General features: G+C 38.2%; 1 protein-coding gene across 9 annotated transcripts in view; it reads right to left on the reverse strand.

Moving 5' to 3' along the window:
- Positions 1-21,670, reverse strand: part of DOCK3 (dedicator of cytokinesis 3) — a 445,236-nt gene that overhangs the window by 196,856 nt on the left and 226,710 nt on the right. For all 9 annotated transcript variants that reach the window (XM_067044062.1, XM_067044064.1, XM_067044059.1 and 6 more), the window contains exons 6-7: positions 19,736-19,884; positions 10,083-10,167 (exon numbers count right to left, since the gene is read on the reverse strand). In XM_067044062.1, coding sequence (XP_066900163.1) covers positions 10,083-10,167; positions 19,736-19,884 — 234 coding nt within the window. The remainder of the gene's footprint in view (positions 1-10,082; positions 10,168-19,735; positions 19,885-21,670) is intronic.

Here is a 21,670-nt window from a genome sequence, read left to right on the forward strand (position 1 = left end):
ATTTCATCAATATCTTATAGTTTTCAGTATATAGATCTTTCACTTACTTAGTGAAAAGTTATTTCTAAGTATTTTATTGTTTTTGATGCTATTGTAAATAGGATTGTTTGCTTTATTTTTTTTCAGAGAGATCATAGGGTATTCTGATTTTTGTAACTGATTTATATATGTTGATTCTGTATCCTAAAACTTTATTGAATTTTTTTATTCTAACAGTTTTTTGGTGGAGTCTTCAAAATTTTCTATGTATAAGATCATGTCATCTGCAAGTAGTGACAGTTTCTTTCTTTCTTTCCCATTTGGATGCCTTTTCTTTCTTCTTCTTGCCTAACTGCTCTATTGTTCTGGCTAGGGCTTCCAGTACTATGGGGTTTTTTGTTTGTTTGTTTTTTGTTGTTGTTGGTTTTTCTGGCTGTGTTGGGTCTTTGTTGCTGTGTGCGGGCTTTCTCCAGTTGCAGCGAGCGAGTGCTACTCTTCATTGTGGTGAGCGGGCTTCTCATTGTGGTAGCTTCTCTCGTTGCAGAGCATGGGCTCTAGGCACGTGGACTTTGGTGGTTGCAGCACGTGGGCTCAGAAGTTGCAGCACACGGGCCCTAGGGCACACAGGCTTCAGTAGTTGTGGCGCATGGGCTCAGTAGTTGCAGCACATGGGTTCTAGGGCGTGTGGGCTTCAGTAGTTGTGGCACGCAGGCTGAGTAGCTGTGGCTCGCGGGCTCTAGAGTGCAGGCTCAGTAGTTGTGGCGCATGGGCTTAGTTGCTCTGCAGCACATGGGACCTTCCCAGACCAGGGATCAAACCCATTGGCAGGTGCATTCTTAACCACTTAACCATTCTTAACCACAGGTGCCACCAGGGATCTCCCTCCAGTACTATGTTGAATAGGAATGGTGAGAGTGGGCACCCTTGTCTTGTTCTTGATCTTAGAGAAAAAGCTTTCAACCTTTCATTGTTGAGTATGATGTTAGCTGTGGGCTTCTCATATATGGCTTCATTATATTGAGGTGTGCTTCTTCTATGCCCACTTTCTTGAGAGTTTTTATCCTAAAGGATGTTGAAATTTTGTCAATTGCTCTTTCTGCATCTATTGAGATGATCTTATGATTTTTTAATTGAACTACAGTTGATTCACAATGTTGTGTTAGTTTCAGGCATATAGCAAAGTGAGTCAGTTTATATGTATATATATATACACACACATATATATGTATATATATGTTTTACAGATTCTTTTCCATTATAGGTTTTGATCATATGATTTTTATCCTTTATTTTGTTAATGTGGCACATTACATTGATTGATTTGCAGATGCTGAACCATTCTTACATTCCTGAAATAAATTCCACTTGATCATGTGCTGTTAATGTGCTGTTGAATCTGGTTTGCTAGAATTTTTTTTTTTTTTTTTTTTGGCAGTACGCGGGCCTCTCACTGTTGTGGCCTCTCCCATTGCAGAGCAGCGGCTCTGGACACGCAGGCTCTGCGGCCATGGCTCACAGGCCCAGCCGCTCCATGGCATGTGGGATCTTCCCAGACCGAGGCACGAACCCATGTCCCCTGCATCGGCTGGCGGACTCTCAACCACTGCGCCACCAGGGAAGCCCGGTTTGCTAGCATTTTGTTGAGAATTTTTGTATCTACATTCATCTGGGATATTGGCCTTCTTTTCTTGGAGTGTCCTTATCTGGCTTTAGTATCAGGGTAATGATGGCCTTGTAAAATAAGTTTGAAGAGTGTTTCCTCCTATTCAATTTCTTTGAAAGAGTTTCAGAAGGATTGGCATTCATTCTTCTTAAATGATTGATAAAATTCACCCATGAAGCCATCTGGTCCTGGGCTTTCTTTGTTAGGAAGTTTTTGATTACTGATTCAATCTCCTTACTCATTATTGGTCTGTTCAGTTTTCCTATTTCTTCATAATTTAGTCTTGGTAGGTTGTATGTTTCTACTTAGGGTGTCCAATTTGTTGGCATATAATTGTTCATAGCAGTCTCTTATGATAATTTGTATTTCTGTTTATCAGCTGTCTCTTCTTTCAATTATAATTTTATTTACTTGAGTTCTCTTTTTTCTTGCTAAATCTAGCTAAAGATTTGCCAACTAGTCTTTTCAAAAAAAAAAAAAAAACCCAACTCTTAGTTTCATTGGTCTTTTCTATTGTTTTTCAATTCTTTATTTCATTTATTTTTGCCCTGGTCTTTGTTACCTCCTTCCTTCTGCTGACTTTGGGAATAGTTTGTTCTTTTCCTAGTTCTATGAAGTATAAAGTTTGGTTATTTGAGATCTTTTTTTCTTAATGAAGGCATTTATCACTATATACTTTCCTCTTAGAACTGCTTTCACTGCATCCCTAAGTTTTAGCATGTTGTGTTTCCATTTTTGCTTGTCTCAGGACATATTTTTTTATTTCCCTTTTGATTTCTTCGACTCATTGGTTGTTCAGGATTGTGTTGCTTAACTGCAACATATTTGTGGATTTTCCAGTTTTCTTCCTGTTAGTGAATTCTAGTTTCAAATCACTGTAGTCAGAAAAGATATTTCATATGATTTCTATCTTATTATATTTGTTAAGACTTATTTTGTGGCCTAACATGTGATCTATCCTGGAGATTGTTTCATGTGCACTTGAGAAGAATGTGTATCCTGCTACTATTGGACAGAATATTCTTAATATTCCAAATATGACTGTTAGGTCCATTTGGTACTAAGTGTAGTTCAAGTCCAACGTGTCCTCATTGATTTCCTGTCTGAATGATCTATCACTTGTTGAAAGTGAGGTACTAAAGAATCTAATATTGTTGTATTCTTGTCTATTTCTCGCTTCAGTTCTGTTAATATTTGCTCTATAGATTCAGGTTCTCTGAAGTTGGGTGCATATATATTTACAGTTGTTATATGCTCTTGATGAATGACCCCTCTATCATTATATAAGCACCGTCTTTGTTTCTTGTCACAGTTTTTTAATTAAAGCCTATTTTGGGACTTCCTTTGTGGTGCAGGGGTTAAGAATCCGCCTGCCAGTGCAGGGGACACGGGTTTGAGCCCTGGTCCGGGAAGATCCCACATGCCACGGAGCAACTAAGCCCATGCGCCACAACTACTGAGCCTGCGCTCTACAGCCTGTGAGCCACAACTCCTGAGCCCATGCGCCACAACTACTGAGCCTGCGCTCTACAGCCTGTGAGCCACAACTCCTGAGCCCATGTGCCACAACTACTGAAGCCCACGTGCCTAGAGCCCATGCTCCACAAAAAAGAGAAGCCACCGCAATGAGAAGCCCATGCACCACAACGAAGAGTAGCCCCCACTCACTGCAACTAGAGAAAGCCCACACACAGCAATGAAGACCCAACACAGCCATAAGTAAATAAATAAATTTATTTTAAAAAAATAGCCTATTCTGTCTGATATAAAAATACCTACTGCTGCCATCTTTTGGTTGCCATTTGGATGGATTATCTTTTTCTGTTTCTTGCTTTCAGCCTATGCATGTTCTCAACACTAAAATGAGTCTGTTAATAAACAGAATATTCCTGTTTTTTTTTAAATCCATTTGGCCGCTCTATGTCTTTTGATTGAGAATTTAATCCATTTGCATTTAAGTAAAGTAATTATAGATAGGTAAGAAATTTCTATTGCTATTTTAAAAGTTGTTTTCTAGCTTGTTTTGTAGTTCCTTTACTCTTCTCTTACTGTCTATCTTTGTGAACTGATGATTTTCCATAGAACTGTGTTTTGATTCACTTCTCTTTATCTTGTATGTATCTACTGTAGGTTTTTGCTTTCTGGTTACGTGAGACTTACATAAAACATCTTACAGATAAAGCTATTACAACTTAACTTCTTCAATCCCATACAAAATCTCTACCCTTTTACTCACTTCCCATCACTTTATGTTTTTGAAATCACAGTTTACATTTTTTTTTTTTTTTTTTTTGCGGTACGTGGGCCTCTCACTGTTGTGGCCTCTCCCATTGCGGAGCACAGGCTCCGGACGCACAGGCTCAGCAGCCATGGCTCACGGGCCCAGCTGCTCCACGGCATGTGGGATATTCCTGGACCGGGGCACGAACCTGTGTCCCCTGCATCAGCAGGCAGACTCTCAACCACTGCACCACCAGGGAAGCCCCACAGTTTACATCTTTTTATATTGTGTATCCATTAACAAATTATTGTAATTATAGTTATTTTTGATTTTTCTGTCTTTTCACCTTTATACTGGAGTAACATACTGCCATATTACAGTACTGGAGTATTCTGAATTTGACTATATACTTATCTGAATTTGACTATATACTTAAGTGTTTTATATCTTCATTTTTTTAAATTAATTTATTTTATTTTTGGCAGCATTGGGTCTCCTTGCTGCTAGTTTGTATTTATATATAGTAGTGTGTATCTGTTAATCCCAAACTTCTAATTTGTCTCCCCCCGTTTCCCCTTTGGTAACCATAAGTTTGTTTTCTATGTCTGTCAGTCTACTTCTGTTTTGTAAATAAGTTAATTTGTATCATTTTTTTAGATTCCACATATAAGTGATATCATATGGTATTTTTCTCTGTCTTTGATTTTTGATAGTCTAATTATAATGTCATGGAGAAGATCTCTGTGGGTTCAAACTGTTTGGGAACCTATAAGCTTCATGAACTTGATGCTCAAATCTCTCTCCCCAGATCTGGCAAGTTCTCAGGCATTACTTTAAGTAAGCTTTCTGCCCCTTTCTGCTCTCATCTCTTCCTGGTTCTCTAATAATGTATAGATTGATTCTCTTAATGGTAACGTTTAAATATCATAGGGTTTCTTCATTCTTTTTACTTTTTGCTCCTTTGACTGGAAAATTCTGATATAGCTGTCTCTAAGTTCACTAATTCTCTCTCTCTCTCTCTTTTTTTTTTTTTTTGGCTGAATTGGACCGCCAGGGAATTCCAGGGACTCTTTGTTTTGGCGGTTTTTTAAATCTCTTTTGGCTGCATTGGGTCTTTGTTGTTGCACACGGGCTTTCTCTAGTTGTGGCAAGCAGGGGCTGCTCTTCGTTGTGGTACATGGGCCTCTCACTGTGGTGGCTTCTCCTGTTGTGGAGCACGGGCTCTAGGCACATGGGCTTCAGTAGTTGCGGCATGCAGTCTCAGTAGTTGTTGCTCATGGGCTCTAGAGCACAGGCTCAGCAGTTGTGGCACACAGGCTTAGTTGCTCTGCAGTACATGGGAACTTCCCAGACCAGGGCTCACACCCATGTCTCCTGCGTTGGCAGGTGGATTCTTAACCACTGCGCGCTACCAGGGAAGTCCCAAAGTTCACTAATTCTTTCTTCTGCTTGGTCCAGTCTAATATTGAAGCTCTCCACTGAATTCTTCAGTTCAGTCACTGTATTCTTCAGCTCTAAAATTCGTTTGGTTCTCTTTTATGTTTTCTATCTTTTTGTTGAACTTCTCATTTTGGTCTTGTATTATTTACCTGATTTTGTTGAACTGTTTACTGGTGTTCTCCTGTAGCTCTGTGAGCATCTTTAAAATAACTACTTTGAATTCTCTGTCAGGCAATTTGTATATCTCCATTTCTTTAGGGTCAGTTACTGAAAATTTACTGTGCTCCTTTGGTGGTGTCATGTTTCCCTGATTTTTTGTGATCCCTGTAGCCTTTCATAGTTGTCTGCACATTTGAAGAGCCATTATCTCTTCAAGACTTTATGGACTGACTTTGGTAAAGAAAGACCTTCACCTATGGATGTGAGGATGCTAGAGTATGCTATGACTTTGGGTCTAATGGTGCAGGGTGCCCAAGTTAGGGCATATCATAGCTCTGGGCTCAGGGTGCAGGTCTCATTGGCTGAGGCCACATAGGTCCACAATATCAACAATCCTGTGATCCTTAGGAAAAGCTGTGGAGGGTCCACAGTGGCTGCAAGGGATGCTGGGGTCCTCAGTGGCTCTTCCAGGTCCAATAGCTAGGGACTAGGGCAGGCAGCAGTGGTGGGCAGAGTCAGAAGTGTGTACACACATGGCTTCAGGGTCCAGCTTCAGGTGCCTGCATAGTGGGAGGGGAAAGCTGCAGACACACAGATAATAATAGCAAGGGCTGGGACTAGCAGAAAGGGCCGGTGCCAACTACAGATTGATGAGCAACTGCAGGGACCCTAGCTGTTGGCACATATTCATGAGGTTGTTGAGGCTAGCCATAGCACATGCATGGCAGTGGAGGCAGGGATGGGAGTTGGGCTGGCAGTGTGCAGGTGCACAGCTGCAGGGGCTACCTTTAGGTGAGCCTAGGGTTGCAGGCCAGTGACAAGTCAAGGCTGGATATGGGCCACAAGCAGCTGTGGGGGCCTTGGCTGTTGGCATACATTCCTGTGGCTTCAGGGGCTTGCCGTGGTTGTATGCAGGGCAGTGGAGGCCTGTGTTGGGAGTCAGGCTGGTGGCATGCAGGTACACAGCTGCAGAGGCTAGACATGAGCACACACAAAGCAGTGGGGGTCAGCTGTAGGGGTCTAGACTGGTGTCTTACATGCACACAACCACAGAGGCCAGGGCTGCTACATAACTCATGCTCTGTCAAGAGATGTGGAGGGAGCTGGGGGACTCAGGTGGCTGGCATCTGTGAATGCAGATACCTGTGGGGTGAAAACCTTAATGGCAAAATCTGCAGGGGTTCTGTGGTGGCTACTGGTTTCTTCAGTGGTGAAATATGCTGGGGTCCTCTGTGGAGCAGTCTGCTGGGGTCCATTATGAGGTCCCCAGTAATAAAAGCTGAGGGGTTCTGCAGTGTCCACAAGGGTTGTTGAGGTCCACAGCCGCAAAGGCTGCTGGGATCCAAGGCAGAGCAGGTCACTGTGAGCCATGTTTGCTCCCAATGCATGACTGATACCGGCAGCCTCTGTCTGCCCTACTTCCTTATTCCTAGCCATGTCTAGATGTCTCAGTATTTATACCAAGTTTATTCCAGTTATCTCATTTGTAATTTTCTAGAGCTCCTTGGGTTGCTTCTTAGATTGCTCCACTCTGCTTCCTGTCTGTCTCATTTCTCTTTGCAGACAGCAATCACCATTTTCTTCCACTGAGTTGTCTGTTTTTTCCAAGTTTCTTTCATAAGTATTTCTTTTGGTCTTTAACTTTCATGTGGGAGGTTTCTTTCAATGGCTGTTGATGCTTGGCTGTCTGGAATTGCTGTGTAGGACCTGCTGACCACTGGGTTTCACTGTATGGAGGTGTGTGGAGAGCAGTGGTCATCTTATCCAACAGCTTTTAATACCATATACACTCTGATGACTCCAAAATTGTTATATCTTAACTTCACTTCTGAACTCCAGACTTTCAACATCTCAGTCTGGAGGTCTAGAAGACATTTAAACCTTGAAAGGAAACCCAGAAATATTGATCCCCACTGCTCTACTCTCAAAACTTCTCCCACAATGTTTCCTATTCCATTTCCACCCAGGTCAAAGTTGGGCAGGTCAAAACATAGGAGTCATTCTTCTCTGACCTTTCTCTTTTTTGTACACACGCACACCTATTCAATCTATCAACAACTCTGACTGGATCTATCTTCAACACATTCAGAATCCAACAACTTACCACTTCCACTGTTCCAACCCTATCTAGCTCAAGATACTGAAATCAAAATCTTTTGTTTGAATGACCACTCCCTGTTTCCATTCTTGCTCTACTCCAGTCCTTCTGCACACATCAGAGGAATCCTTTTAAAATGTAAGCCAAATCATGTAATTCCCCTGCTCAAATACCTTCACAGGCCTTCTGTCACACTTAGAGTAAAATGCAAAATCCTTACCCAAAATATCACCCTCCAAGCAACCATTCTGAGGGGAGTTCTTAGCTTCAAACTGTCATTCTTCCTTCACTTTCCACATCTAACTGATCATCAAAATTCGTCATTTTTACTTATTAACATCTACATCCTTCATTGCATTTTTTCTCCATTCCTATTGCTGCCTAGCCATTATTTCTTGCCTGAATCACTTCTGTGGTCTCTTTCCTCCCTGATTCCAGTCTTCTGCATTTTATACTCTCTCAGCATTTAAAACCCACATCCAATCATGTCACTCCACAGTTCTATCAGACTAGCAGTTCTACTAATTTTGGGCTTACAAAGCTCTTTGTGATCTGGCTCTTGCCTCTTTCTTGGCCTTATCTCCCAATTGCTAACACATACTTACATGCCAAAGTTACCAAATATCTTATAATTTCCTGGAATTACTACTTTCCTATGCTCTGTACCATTTTGGAATGTCTTTCCTTATGGCTTGTCTTCCTGATGAAGCCCTGTGCACCTCTCAAGACTCACCTTAAGCATTACTTGCCTCTGGAAGCTTTCATTGATTTCTCAAAGCCCCAGGAAATCAGCTACTCCCTCTAACAGCATCAGTGTATATCTTAATTATGACATGTAGCTCATAAACATTCTTGTTTGTGGTCTATATGATCCCACTAGAGTAGTTTCTAAACATGGGGACCATGCATGGGGTTCAGAGGCAACTATCAACTTCCTAAAATTGAGTATAAAATTTTGTATGCAAAATCATACTTGCATCGTCCTGGGGAGAAATTTTATCGATCCTCCATAATCTAGAAAGAGTTAGGAACCAATACCCTAGATGGTGATATTCTTTTTTTTTTTTTTTAACTTTTACTTTTGGCTGCGTTGGGTCTTCGTTGCTGTGTGCGGGCTTTCTCTGATTGTGGCGAGTAGGGGCTACTCTTCGTTGTGGTGCGTGGGCTTCTCATTGCGGTGGCTTGTCTTGTTGCAGAGCACAGGCTCTAGGCGCACAGGCTTCAGTAGTTGTGGCACACGGGCTCAGTAGTTGTGGCTCATGGGATCTAGAGCACAGGCTCAGTAGTTGTGGCACATGGGCTTAGTTTCTCTGCGGCATGTGGGATCTTCCTGGACCAGGGCTCTAACCCTTGTCCCCTACATTGGCAGGTGGATTCTTAACCACTGCGTCATAGATGGTGATATTCTTAAGGGAAGGAGTAAGTCTCATTCATCTTTAATTTCTATATCTCACACATATCACTTCTCACAGAGCATAGTTAAGGCAACTGAACACAAATGCTTTTGTATACTTGTAAATATACATAAGCAAATATACAGAAGCAATTGATATGTTATTTGTATATTACTTAGGCAAATTTCCTATGGTTCTTGACCAGGCAACATACTTTGCATCCTCTATGTTTCCTTAACATACTACATTTTCTTAAAGAGAAATTTGTAATTCTTTCTAAAACTTGTAATTCTCACCAATATACACGCCTTGAATATATACTCCTCAAAGTAAGGTTTTACCCAGTCCTTTAGTCTAAGCTTAATAGTCACCTAAGGTTTCTGATGTTTATTTGTTTTACTTTAAAATTCTGTACCTTTTAGTTACTTCTTCTCATTCAGCCTGCAAATTGTAATCTTGGTTATCAGTCAACTCAATACACTTTTATAATAACCAACAGACAGTTATGGATTTATCTTAGAAATACTGGTACAATGATAAACAACAAGGCCCTACTGTATAACACAGGGAACTATATTCAGTATCTTGTAATAAACTCTCATGGAAAAGAATCAGAAAAAGAAAACACACACACACACACACACACACACACACACACACACACACAACTGAATCACTTTGCTATACACCAGAAACTAACACAACATTGTAAATCAACTATAGTTCAATTTAAAAAGTTTTAAGAAAGAAATGTTGGTACATTATTTCCAGGGTTAATCATTACATTAATTAATAACTGGCTCTTTTCAGCTTCAACTACCTTCTCTTCTTAAGAGGTAGAGAGAGACAAAATTTTAGTAACTGCTGCAGGCTGAAGGAGCTCTGTTCACCAGCAAAACTAACTGAGAAATGACTGCTAGCCATTACAGTAGGCCCAACAGCCCTACATAGTAATTCCATTTAGAGAGCAAGTGTGATAGGTACTGTCCAGAAAAGGAAGAGCCCTTAAATACATTGAAACAAAGACAAAGGAATGATTTTAGCAATCTTGTTTCATAATGTAATTAGGGATAGTAAAAGAAAAAATTAAGTGTGCAGGAGCAAGCTACCCTGTGTAATATTTCTTACCATTTTATAGAGATCTGAGACACTAATCTGGTCCGCATCCACTACTTCAAAGTCCTTTCGAGGCACCAGGTCCAGGCCCAAATGCCTAGTAAAGAGAAAGACCACATTCAGCATGCCATGTCCTCAAATTACTCATCTCTCTTTATGTGCCTGGGAGCCCATGCCAACCATGACCTTATGGACAGAAGTTCAGACACTGCCTCTGCAGGGACATGCCTTTATCCAGTAACCTAACTGTGTTCACCTTCAGGTAAATAAATGAGGCTAGGAATTTTAAGACTGTGACAATTTTCGTCATCAAGCAGCTCCCCCTGTGACGGTAAAAAGTATTCATTCAGTATCACATTTATAACAGATTGTTTGAGTTCACTAAGGATGGATTTTCTTAGATCATTAATAAGTTGGGTTTATTTTTCGATTTCCCCCATCCTGCAAGTATGCACAGGCTCAGCCATGCATTACTTTCATTAGGATAAAAAAATTATTCAGTGTCCAAGTAGATTTATAATTCAAAGTCAAACACATAAAAATCACATCCTGGGAATTCCAGGAGGTCCACTGGTTAGGATTCTGCACTTTTACTGCCATGGGCATGGGTTCAATCCCTGGCTGGGAAACTAAGATACTGCAAGGCACAGCCAAAAAAAAAAAAAAATCACCTCCTAAAGGTATTAAACTCAAAGAAATGTATGTTTTGGTTGAGTTTTATCTCATTTTCAATTTAATTAATACTGACACTGGGTTATAGTAAAGACCTCACCACACATTAGCAAATACCTTAAGACACTTTAGATGAATTTTAACCAGGAAGCACGATTAATAAAGAAAACAATACTTAGAAGATCTGGTATAACTTGGGCATGAAGGAATAAGTGATAATGACTAATAGTTGATTGGGAGGCAGTATGAGACAGTGGAAATAACTCTGGACAGGCAGAACTCTTGGGTTCAAATATGGTACATAATTTATATTCAGTACATGTTACGCACTTTCTCACTCTCTAGAACAACAGCTCTAAATCTGGAGTCAGTGGAATTAGGGGTTGTGGACCCCTGTAACTACATATAAAAGTATGTTCATGTGTTCATATATGCATTTTCTCTGAGGAGAGGGCCTAAAACTCTCATCAGGGTTTCAGAGATGCTCTGTGACCACCCTACTCTAAAACGAATGTTATGAATTATTGCACCTGGCAAAAATATGCCATAGATGATGGAAGGAGAAGTGTATATATTTTTTTCTTCACCTAGATTATGAACTACACTTAGAATATGCTAGCAAAACTAATTCTCTAGGCTCTTTCTGTGCATAAAACTCCCACTTATTTAAAATAAGCCACGTATACATCCAAAATGCAGAATTATTTTATTTACAATTTAACCCTATTTTATAGGAAAAGATATGAAGAGGTTAAATGGTAATAAGACTGACAAAATAAAAACTGGGAATCAAACCTACATGAAGAAGATATAAGCGAACACACTAATCACACAGACTAATATGATTACTAGGATTAAGAATTAAAATTTAGATGTGTACTTTTTAGCAGGCAAAAAAAGGAGAAACCTATTTTTCTTTAAAGGATAAAACCCCATATTTTTCTATTACCTATTACTATAACTTGTATTATTCTATAATAGAGAAATATGAGTTTTTAAAGAGGAAATAATTTGGGGGTATTAAATGCAGAAAAAAAAAAAACCCTCATAGTTTTGCATGATGAGAAGATCAGTAATACACTGTTGTCCTTAACTACAATAGTTCACAGTTTAATGGTAAAACCATGCCATCAAATCTGATTACTGATGTTAATGCACTTAAATCTGTAAAAGATTTATTTCCTGTCTTCATACATCAAAGAAGTACTCCATTTAGTCACCTCTTATTAATTATTCTTAATTTCCCTGAAATAATTTCAGGCCTCTGGCTTCTAATACTTATAGCATGTAAAGGCAGTAGTATCATGGAGAGCAAGGTATAGCTGAAGCACATCCTTTCCACCTCTCTCATCTTAAAAAGCAATTTACATCTGAAAGATAACTTTGCAGTTCTGATCTCAAATATTTAGAATACTTTTACATGCATGTGGAAAAACAGTGGAAAGATCACAAAAATGGTATTAGTATTTGTATAAGGAAAGTGAAATTAAACAATTTATCAATTTAAGATATTTTACAAATTTTCTAGTCATGCTGTTGAAAATTCTTTAAATACAAAAATGAACAGATAAAATTTCAAACATTCTTTAACCACTGATGGTCATAAAATATATGAGGTAGTCTAAATATTACAATTAATTAACAAAAAGAAGACTGTACAAATAATCCAATCAAAATAGATGTTTTCAGTACAACAGCTTAAGAAAAAATCCAGATGGATCTAAGTCAGTAAGGCCAGGGTTGAGAGTATATGCTCTGTAGTAGTGCACTACATGCATTCATGTGGCTTGTCTGGAGAATGGCATCTATGCAAACTCTACCTTGGCACTATGCCACCCTTAGCTTGCTTGTCCATTCAATTATCCACCCATATACCCATCCACTCACCCCAAAGACACTCTCTGAGGACCTATCATGCACCACGAATGGTACTGGATATAGGAAATAGAGCAGTTTTGAGTCAAGCAAATGTTCATATTCCTCATGCTAATTCTCCCAAGAGCAAAGTGTTTTCCCTCTCCTAGAAGTTGTTATAACACAGTACCTTTTAGTTTCTTGACTTCGTTACCTTAGGAAATAAGAAAATGATTAACAGGTGATCTAATAAAACCGAAGATTGATTTCCTTCTACTAAGATCATCTTCAATGGAGGAAGAGTAGTTTCCAAAAGCTAAATTGAAGGACTGTCCTCATTGGAAGAAGGCAGAGGTGCTGCACAGTGAGAAACAACATATGTTCACTAAAATTTCACTCTATAAAAGAGGTTCCAGGCTATTTCTTCCTATGGCATATTCTAAAAACAGTGAACAGTAAGTGCAGGGAATGGTCAACTTAGTCTCTTCATCATCACAGCAAAGGAAGGCAGTGCATCAGAGTAGTTAGGAGCATAGACTCTGATGTTAGATTGCCTAGTTTGTATCTTGGCTCTCCCACCAAGCAATACTGTCTTCTCTACTGTCACAGGCTATTGTAAGGATTAATCCACATAAGGCACTCAGTACAGTGCCAGGCATTGTGAACTGCTTCTGCTGTTATCATTCTGTGTTACATCGTTTGCTAAAATATGACTTAAAGTACAAGGATTGTGATTAAAGAGAATTGTGTCTGAAAAAAGACTCCTAAACAAGCAGGAGGCATACAACTACATATACATCTACATACAGATGTAGTATAGAGCTGAGTTTTTTAAATGGTCTTACCAACTGCTTCGGTGAATATAGTCTTCACAAAAATAATCTTCTCTCACCACTTGTCACTAATCACTCATTCATTCATTCCAATAATTCAATAAATATTAGCACCTACTCTATGCTAGGCTCATGATGAACTTAGGGACACAGCAGTGAATAAAAGACATATTTCTGTTCCTGCATTCTTTTAGGTGTACCACTCTAAAGACCGTGAATCTCTAACAAATTCTTTGAATTTTACATGTCTTTTGAATGTTCCATATTCTATTCTATTTTCTATTGTATCTTTTTCTTCTGGGTTTCTTCATCTGAACCACAGAACACAGAAAATAACTTGAAGTTAATTAATTACATACGATGGATGTTTTAAGGCATTTAAGATATAGTTCTCCCCCAGAATCAGTTGAAAAAGGCTAGAGATACTAAGATTTTCTGTGCACAGTGCCCTTTTCTAATACTTATACTATGAGAGCATATAGATATAACTATACTAATGAAAGCATTAGTATAGTTATATAGTTAGTATATTAGTTAGTATAGTTATTATTTATATAGTAATAAAATAGAAGATATAACAAATAATAGCTACCTTTTACTGAACATTTACTTGGAATAGGCATTTTATGTATATCGCCTCTAAGCACTATGGGAAGTACACAGTATTAGACCCATTTTATAATTGAGGAAACTGAAGCCCAGAGAGGTTACTAAGTAGCCTATTAAGGGAGTACAGTTGAGCTTGTCTCAAGCTAGGTCTGTCTTACTCTGAACCCATGATATTTCCACTATACCTGCCACCTTTCTACTAATAACCATGAAGTTTAATACTAATGGCTATAAGTGATTGTAATCAATTTGGTCATAATGGTTTGAGGAATAATTTTGTGTCAATACATCAATCCAGAAGGAAACAAACATAGACTGATGAATGAGTAGCCAACAGGCATAAGAAAAACCCACCTTGTTACTTAGATACATTCATGTAGTGCTGATCAAGTGCAGGCACTGTGCTAAGTGCAGGGTATGCTGATGAGCAAAACAGATGCACAAAGAATGAGTGTGTGTGTGTGTGTGTGTGTGTGTGTGTGTGTGTGTAAGTTAATCATTTGAACATGGTAACTTGAGAGAAGAATTTTGACACATGCATAGTTTAAACATAGTTATCTCAGACTTCTTAAGTATGGCAAGAAACTGATTGATGGGTACAACATCTTATATCAGAAGAACTCTAAGAAGGCATTGGAAGCTTCTGCTAATTTCAGATGTCCTGAAGCTGGAAAATATCACTCTGTCCTTAAAGAGAAAAGTACTGAACCATAAACTTTTCTGAGTCCTAGCTAAAAATTTACTCAGAGGAAACTTGCTGGTGTTGGGGGCGGAGCGGGGTGGCAGTATTCTCTGCATAGTATAACTCAAACTACTGCTTGTGTGGCTTCCTCCAAGAGCAATTCCCTTGGTAAGGAACATAAACTAAGCAGGAAAAAAGGGACATGGGTAGGTTAGGATCTTTGAAAACCTGAGAGAAGGTACAAAAGAGAAGCAAAGGAGGGAAATAATTTGATAGACAGGGAGAGAAAGAATAACTAGAAAGTATACATTTATTGGTGAGCTTGTCATTTGTCTTAAATGATGAGACTTCACAATAAAAAGATACCAATTTTTTCATTTGATACTTGACATCTATAGAAACATTATTCTAATTCAACAAAAGGTTATAAAATGTTTACATTTTAATCAAATTGTACTTTCTACCTAAAGAAGAAATACAAAAATCCTATAAATTATTCAAAGAATAAAGTATTTCTTACTTAGGTATTTTCCTATGGCAAAGATCAATTAGGCTGTGCCAGTCCTGGGTTAACGCAACTTTTAACTCATCTATGCTATATTTACTGTAGTGATGATAGTAGAGACTGAGAAGAAACTTTTCTCTATATCTTTATGGAAGGTGTCAAAAATATTAAATTAACACATTAAAGTTACATTGCTAGACAAATTATTTTAAATTTCCCTTGGAGAGGATGTAATTAACTGACTTAATCTTTGAATAGGAGACTTGAGCAGAAATAATGGCTAGTTAATTTGAATACAACCTTGTTTTATGCCCTTCCTGTATTTTATAACACAATATTATAAATGCTGATTTCTACCTAATACAATTTTAATAATTTTCACATATGAAATGAGTGTGCACATAGGCAAAGAGGCCAACAAGTATAAGCCATGTAAATTTAATGCCAGAATCCTCAGATTTTCAGCCAAATAAATAAAAATTCCTAATCTCAGGAAAAAAGATTAAAATAGTTGTTATGTAGATGTGGAGGGCTCTGCATTTAACTTAAACTCTAAATACAAGAGTATAGTACCAGTTTAGTTTTTATCCTTGAAAGTTCTAACTCAGTGTTAAAGCAGATATATATATTATGAAACATGTGGTATAGATAACAGAACAAAGGTCAAATAACCCACAGACTAGAGATACTGACAATAATTTTCCTGGTTTTAAGACTCACACTTAAAAAATGATCATAAAGATAGTAAGGTCCTACATAAACTATATGGGCTTTGGCATCAGTTCTGGGTACAAACACCAGTTCTACCACTCACTATGCAACACTGGAAAAAATTCTTCTGAGCCTTTTTATGAGTTTCCTCATTAGGTAAAATGGAGCTCTTGTCTTGGAAGAGCATAATTGCATTTCATTATAACAGTGCAGATAAGTTAGACCATGCACTTGCCACAGTGATACAGGTAGATGTACTCAATAAACTATTAGTAGCTGTTATTAACAGTGTCTAAAATAGGTTTTGAAAAGGCAGAGCTATAAAGTCTAAGAGTCTAAAGAAAAAGGCATAAAGTTTAAATTATATATGATTAATATCTAATTACATCAATTACAATATAAAATACATTCAGAAAATATTGATTGTGCACCCAAAACATGCCAGCATATGCTAAGCTTATCAATATTTTATGGCATTTATAAATGTGCTGTGGAACAAGAAGAGTGGAATTATGAGGGTATACAATGGGAAGAATGGATACGGTTATCAGTGCTCAGCTGTTGCATGGAGCAATCTCCTATATCTAATCTATTGGTACGAAATGACTTTATTTTTGCAGTACACCATCACTTCTTTCAAATTAAGAAGGAACGTTTTTAAAAGGGTTACTTCGAGTGAGAACCAGAGAGAATTGTCCTATTGGTTTGGGAGGCAATACGTCTTTTTCCTCTAGTAATAGACCTACAAAGTTCTCATTTAAGTTTTTAAGTGATGTATTTTCCACTGGGGGGTAAAGGGGGAAATGGAAAGAAGAAGAACTGGGGAAAGAAAGAAGTGGAAGGGGAGGGAGAAAGGAGGGTAGAAGATACAGAAGCACCAGGAGAGGAGGATCAGGGTTTTGAGAAAGGAGAGAGAAGGGAAAAAAGTGGGGTGTGGGGGGAAAATGGAACTATGTTTCTGGTTTATATTGTTTATCAAAATGAACATATAAATACCCCCCCTACACATACACAAGCACATATACACTTTGCTGAGAAAAAGTTATTAATGAAGGTGGAACAGCTCTGTACTTTACTGACAGGTATTTATAATGTTCTCTGCCTTTTTCAAATATAATTTGAACTTGTTTCCAAGCTATCATCTTTAAGTTTTCAGATTTGACTGCAAAATCTGATTGGTCTGTTTTCTAACTTTTATCATAAAGAGGTATTGATATTTCTAAAATATTTCTCTTGTTCATTTACTGGTATGTATAGTGCAGTTAAACTGCAACATAATGATATATACAACTATTAGTGTCATCAGTTCAAGAGTAACAATTTGCTTGGCACATAGTGATGCTACGTTTGCAAATTACTACCATTATTGATTTTTAAAAATAAATACAATGAAGCTGAGGAGACAGGATCAGTAGCTATACTGTAAGTTAACATACTACATTTTGCTAAGATTTTTACTGCCAAAGTTAGATTTAAAGAACACTGTCTGATCTATCATACATTTGAATTCATGTTTTATCATACAAGGAGTCTCTGGTGTATGCCAAGCAATCCTATTAACAGTCAAGAGAGGTTGTAATTTAATGAAACAAACAACGATAGGATGGTGTCACTTCAAAAGGTCACAAATAACTAATGTAGAGTTGTTCTTTTTTCTTTTCTACTGAACAGTACCACTCTGGGCTGGATTCACTGTTTAACCCGTGTTTCCTCTTTCCTGATTTACTCTTCTATTTCTGGAAGAAAATATTCTCTAGTCTCTTCTTAAGAAAGGAGCCATGACAGGTAACTTCTGTGTCCTTGAATACTTTAAAAGGGCTTTATTTGGCCTTTACACTTGATTATATAGTTTGGTTATTTATAAAATTCTGGGTGGCAAATCATTTCCCAACAGAAATTTGAAGATATTACTTCATTATATTCTAGCATCCAGTGCTACTGATAAAACTTTTGAGGCTGGTGTGAATCTTATTCTTTTGTAAGAAGACCTGCTTTTCTGTCTGATAACCTTTTAGGATCTTCTCTTCAGCCCCAAATATTGAAATATCTTAATGTGTCTCACTGTAGGTTTTGGTTTTTCTTCTCCATTCATTATACTAGGTATTTGATGGACTCTTCCAATCCTGTCACCTGCTCTTTGGCTCCAAGAAATTCTCTTCTATCATTTCTTTAGAATTTCCTCTTTACTGCCTTTTATCTTTTCCTGGAAATATAATGTCTGATGTTGGATCCCCTAGATTGAATCTCTGTATTGTTGTTTTTTCCTCAATCATTTCCCATCTTTATGTTTTATTTTCCTAGAGATGACATAAAATTATCTTCCTGTTCTCTTCCTAAATTCTTTTTTAAAATCCTATTCTCCATTCCTTTTTCGTAGCATTTTATAATGCATAATGAAACTTCTTGATTCTCCTGGAGGATACTCAGAGATTTTAAAAGTTCTTTACTAATCTCTAGCTCTCTCTAGGGCCAGGTATTTTGTTTATCCTGGTCTCCCTCTCTTCTCTGTGAAAGGATTTCTTCAATTGCCTGGTAATACTTGATTGTCCATTCAAATTTAAAAGGCACTAGAAATGTGGCAAGTTTTTTGTACATGGGTGGGTGGCTAGCAAGCTTCTCTTTCTGGTAAGTGGAAGGGGTTTGTTCATTACACTTTGAAACCCTTAAATGCCTCAATATGGAGGGCTTTGCAATAAAGTCCCAGTTCAAACTTTTGTTGCCCAGTTTCCCCCTAGGCAATTGGTCTTTCTATTTGTCTATCTGAGAGGGAAACACCTGGCTGCCAAGTTTGCTACTCATGGTAGCAAAAGTAGTGATTACTTTACATACTTTTAAGCACTTCCTTTTTTAAAGCTCCAGGGCACACTCCCTTTCTTCCATGATTCTAGCAGCTGAAAGGCAGACCAGTTCCTTCATTAGCTAAAGTTTCCTCCATACATTACAGTCTTCTTCTTCTGTTACTAATCCTCCATCTACTTTTCAGCTTCTGGAAATGGGTTCACATATCCCATTTATTACTGCGCTCCTCCCACTCTTTTTATTTTTTAATCATTTCAATGATGTCTTGAGGGGGAGAGGAACTAAAGACTTGTTCTAAAATATACTTAAGGTAAATATATATCTTAAACAGGAAGCAACCTAGTTACTTCAAAGTTCAATGGACCCGATTTTAAGAGAATGAGGCAAAAGCATTTGAGAATTATATCAATTATTAAATCTAGGAAGAAATAAAATCTGAGTACTATCTATCTACTTCAGCTTCCCATGCCAAAGTCTTATAATTTTACTTGTATGGCAATAGTAAATAGTCATACCCACTGCATAAATACAGGACTATTTCTGAATGATGAATTAGTTAAGAATATTCTGATGTACAGATGTAGACAGTTCCCATTTGTAGTATATACTTATTTGGATTCATTATATGGCTATAAAATGTAAAGGACACCAAATTCACCAAATTCAAAGGTACTAAGAGATGAAACAAAAGAGTATTCTGATTACTGAGGTTTAGAATCAAGGAATTTGGGATGGAAGAAACCCCAGAGGCTAATGTAGTCCAATTATTTAATTTTCTGGAAGTGAAAATAGAGGCTGAGAGTTTCAATGGTAGAACCAATGAGTGTCCTTTGCTATAAACTGAAAGAAACGGCTACTCATTGTTCAAATGATCAAAGCTTAGTGGAGAATACAACAATGTCTTTAATCCCTAAAGATAAGCTTTGATCAGGTACAACTCTATGAGGACTGAGTTATCATAAATGAAACTGAGAAATGCCCAAATGACATTCATACTTACTCATTGCCCCAGTCCAGGCGCACGGTGATGTGCCGCTTAACCTCCCGCACCTGATCCTGAGTCAGGTGACCAGACAGGAGCTGCCTTCGAAGGTCAATAAGTTCATTCATCACATGGCGTAGCTTGTAGAAAAGATCTACTTTATGTTTCTGAAAGGGCAGTTTTGGTGTTGGGTGAAATAAAAAAGGGATATGGAAAGGGAATGAAAAAAAAAGAGAAATAGTTAAACTATGAAAAGTGCTAATTTCTCTGAACCTCTAAAAACAGGCAATGTAAAGAGAGGCTTATTTAAGAATCTTCAACCAAAGTCCTTAGTTCCTACTGTCTAAAAATCTCTATAAAGTGACATCTAACAACATAATTGATCTGGCTTATGCAAAGTACCATTTGTCTATCTCTACTCTATCCTGGACTATTAATTTTCCAGTAAGGTACTAAACTTAATCAGAACCAAAAAAACCACAGGAGACTAGAGTGGTTTTCTCTGACAGAAGTTACTGTGTATGACAAAGATTTCAATCATCCAGCAACATCTCTGGTTTCTCCAGGAAGGATACTCAAGTTGGGATAGGGAGAGAGAGAATCACTTGCCCTATTTTAAAGAACTGTTTCAACATAAAACTACAGTCTCTGGAGTGAGATTCATTCCAGGTTTCCAGGCCTCATCTAGCTTTAATTAGCTTTTGAAAACAGTATGTGTCCCTCGTGTCATAGAGTTCTACTCTTTTCAGTTCAATAAATATCGTCACAGCTCGGTGGTTTGTGACCACCTAGAGGGGTGGGATAGGGAGGGTGGGAGGGAGGGAGACGCAAGAGGGAAGAGATATGGGAACATATGTATATGTATAACTGATTCACTTTGTTATAAAGCAGAAACACACCATTGTAAAGCAATTATACTCCAATAAAGATGTTTAAAAAAAAATACCGAAAAACCTCCCAAAAACAAAACAAAACCAAAAAAAGTGTCACCTTTATAAGAGTTAAATGGCAACAGCTTAATGAACTTAATTATGGACAGCACAGTGGTTTGCTTTTTTTTTTTTTTTTGGTACGCAGGCCTCTCACTGCTGTGGCCTCTCCCGTTGCAGAGCACGGGCTCCGGATGTGCAGGCCCAGTGGCCATCGCCCACGGGCCCAGCCGCTCTGCAGCATGTGGGATCCTCCCAGACCGGGGCACGAACCCGCATCTCCTGCATTGGCAGACAGACTCTCAACCACTTCGCCACCAGGGAAGCCCCATCACAGTGGTTTGAACAAGTAAAAAATGTAAATGCCATGACAGTAGATGCTTAACAAAAATAAGCATCTTTACTTAAGAATATAGGTTTAAGAACTAAAGTTCTATTCGCTCAAAAGTGAAATCTTGATTTTGGAATCTTTCGGTTTCTATTATAGAGAAGCACAATTTTTTGTGTGTGTGGTACACGGGCCCCTCACCGCTGTGGCCTCTCCCACTGTGGAGCACAGGCTCCGGACGCGCAAGCTCAGCGGCCATGGCCCACAGGCCCAGCCGCTCCGCAGCATGTGGGATCCTCCCAGACCTGGGCATGAACCCGCATCTCCTGCATCGGCATGTGGACTCCCAACCACTGCGCCACCAGGGAAGCCCAAGAAGGACAATTTTATATGATAATTAAAATTCTTGGAATGTAACTAATCTATAAAGAATGCTTTTAAAGACAGATCAATCTTTACCACAGTATTAGTAAAATCTCTATCTGGGATTTCCCCTAAAAAGACACTTGTCAAAATAAGCTGGATTCAAGTGACTGTAAATAAAATTATAATTATAAAGTAAATTACAAATCAGTAGAATCAGCTAATGTTTTTAAGTGGCTCTGAGCTTATGATTAAAATGTTTGGAACATCATACTACTTAGAAATCATCTAATGAAGCACTAGAGCATTAGATTTTTAAAGGTCCATCTTGAA

The sequence above is a fragment of the Kogia breviceps genome, chromosome 10 (assembly GCF_026419965.1).
Source record: "Kogia breviceps isolate mKogBre1 chromosome 10, mKogBre1 haplotype 1, whole genome shotgun sequence".
Taxonomy (NCBI): Eukaryota; Metazoa; Chordata; class Mammalia; order Artiodactyla; family Physeteridae; genus Kogia; species Kogia breviceps.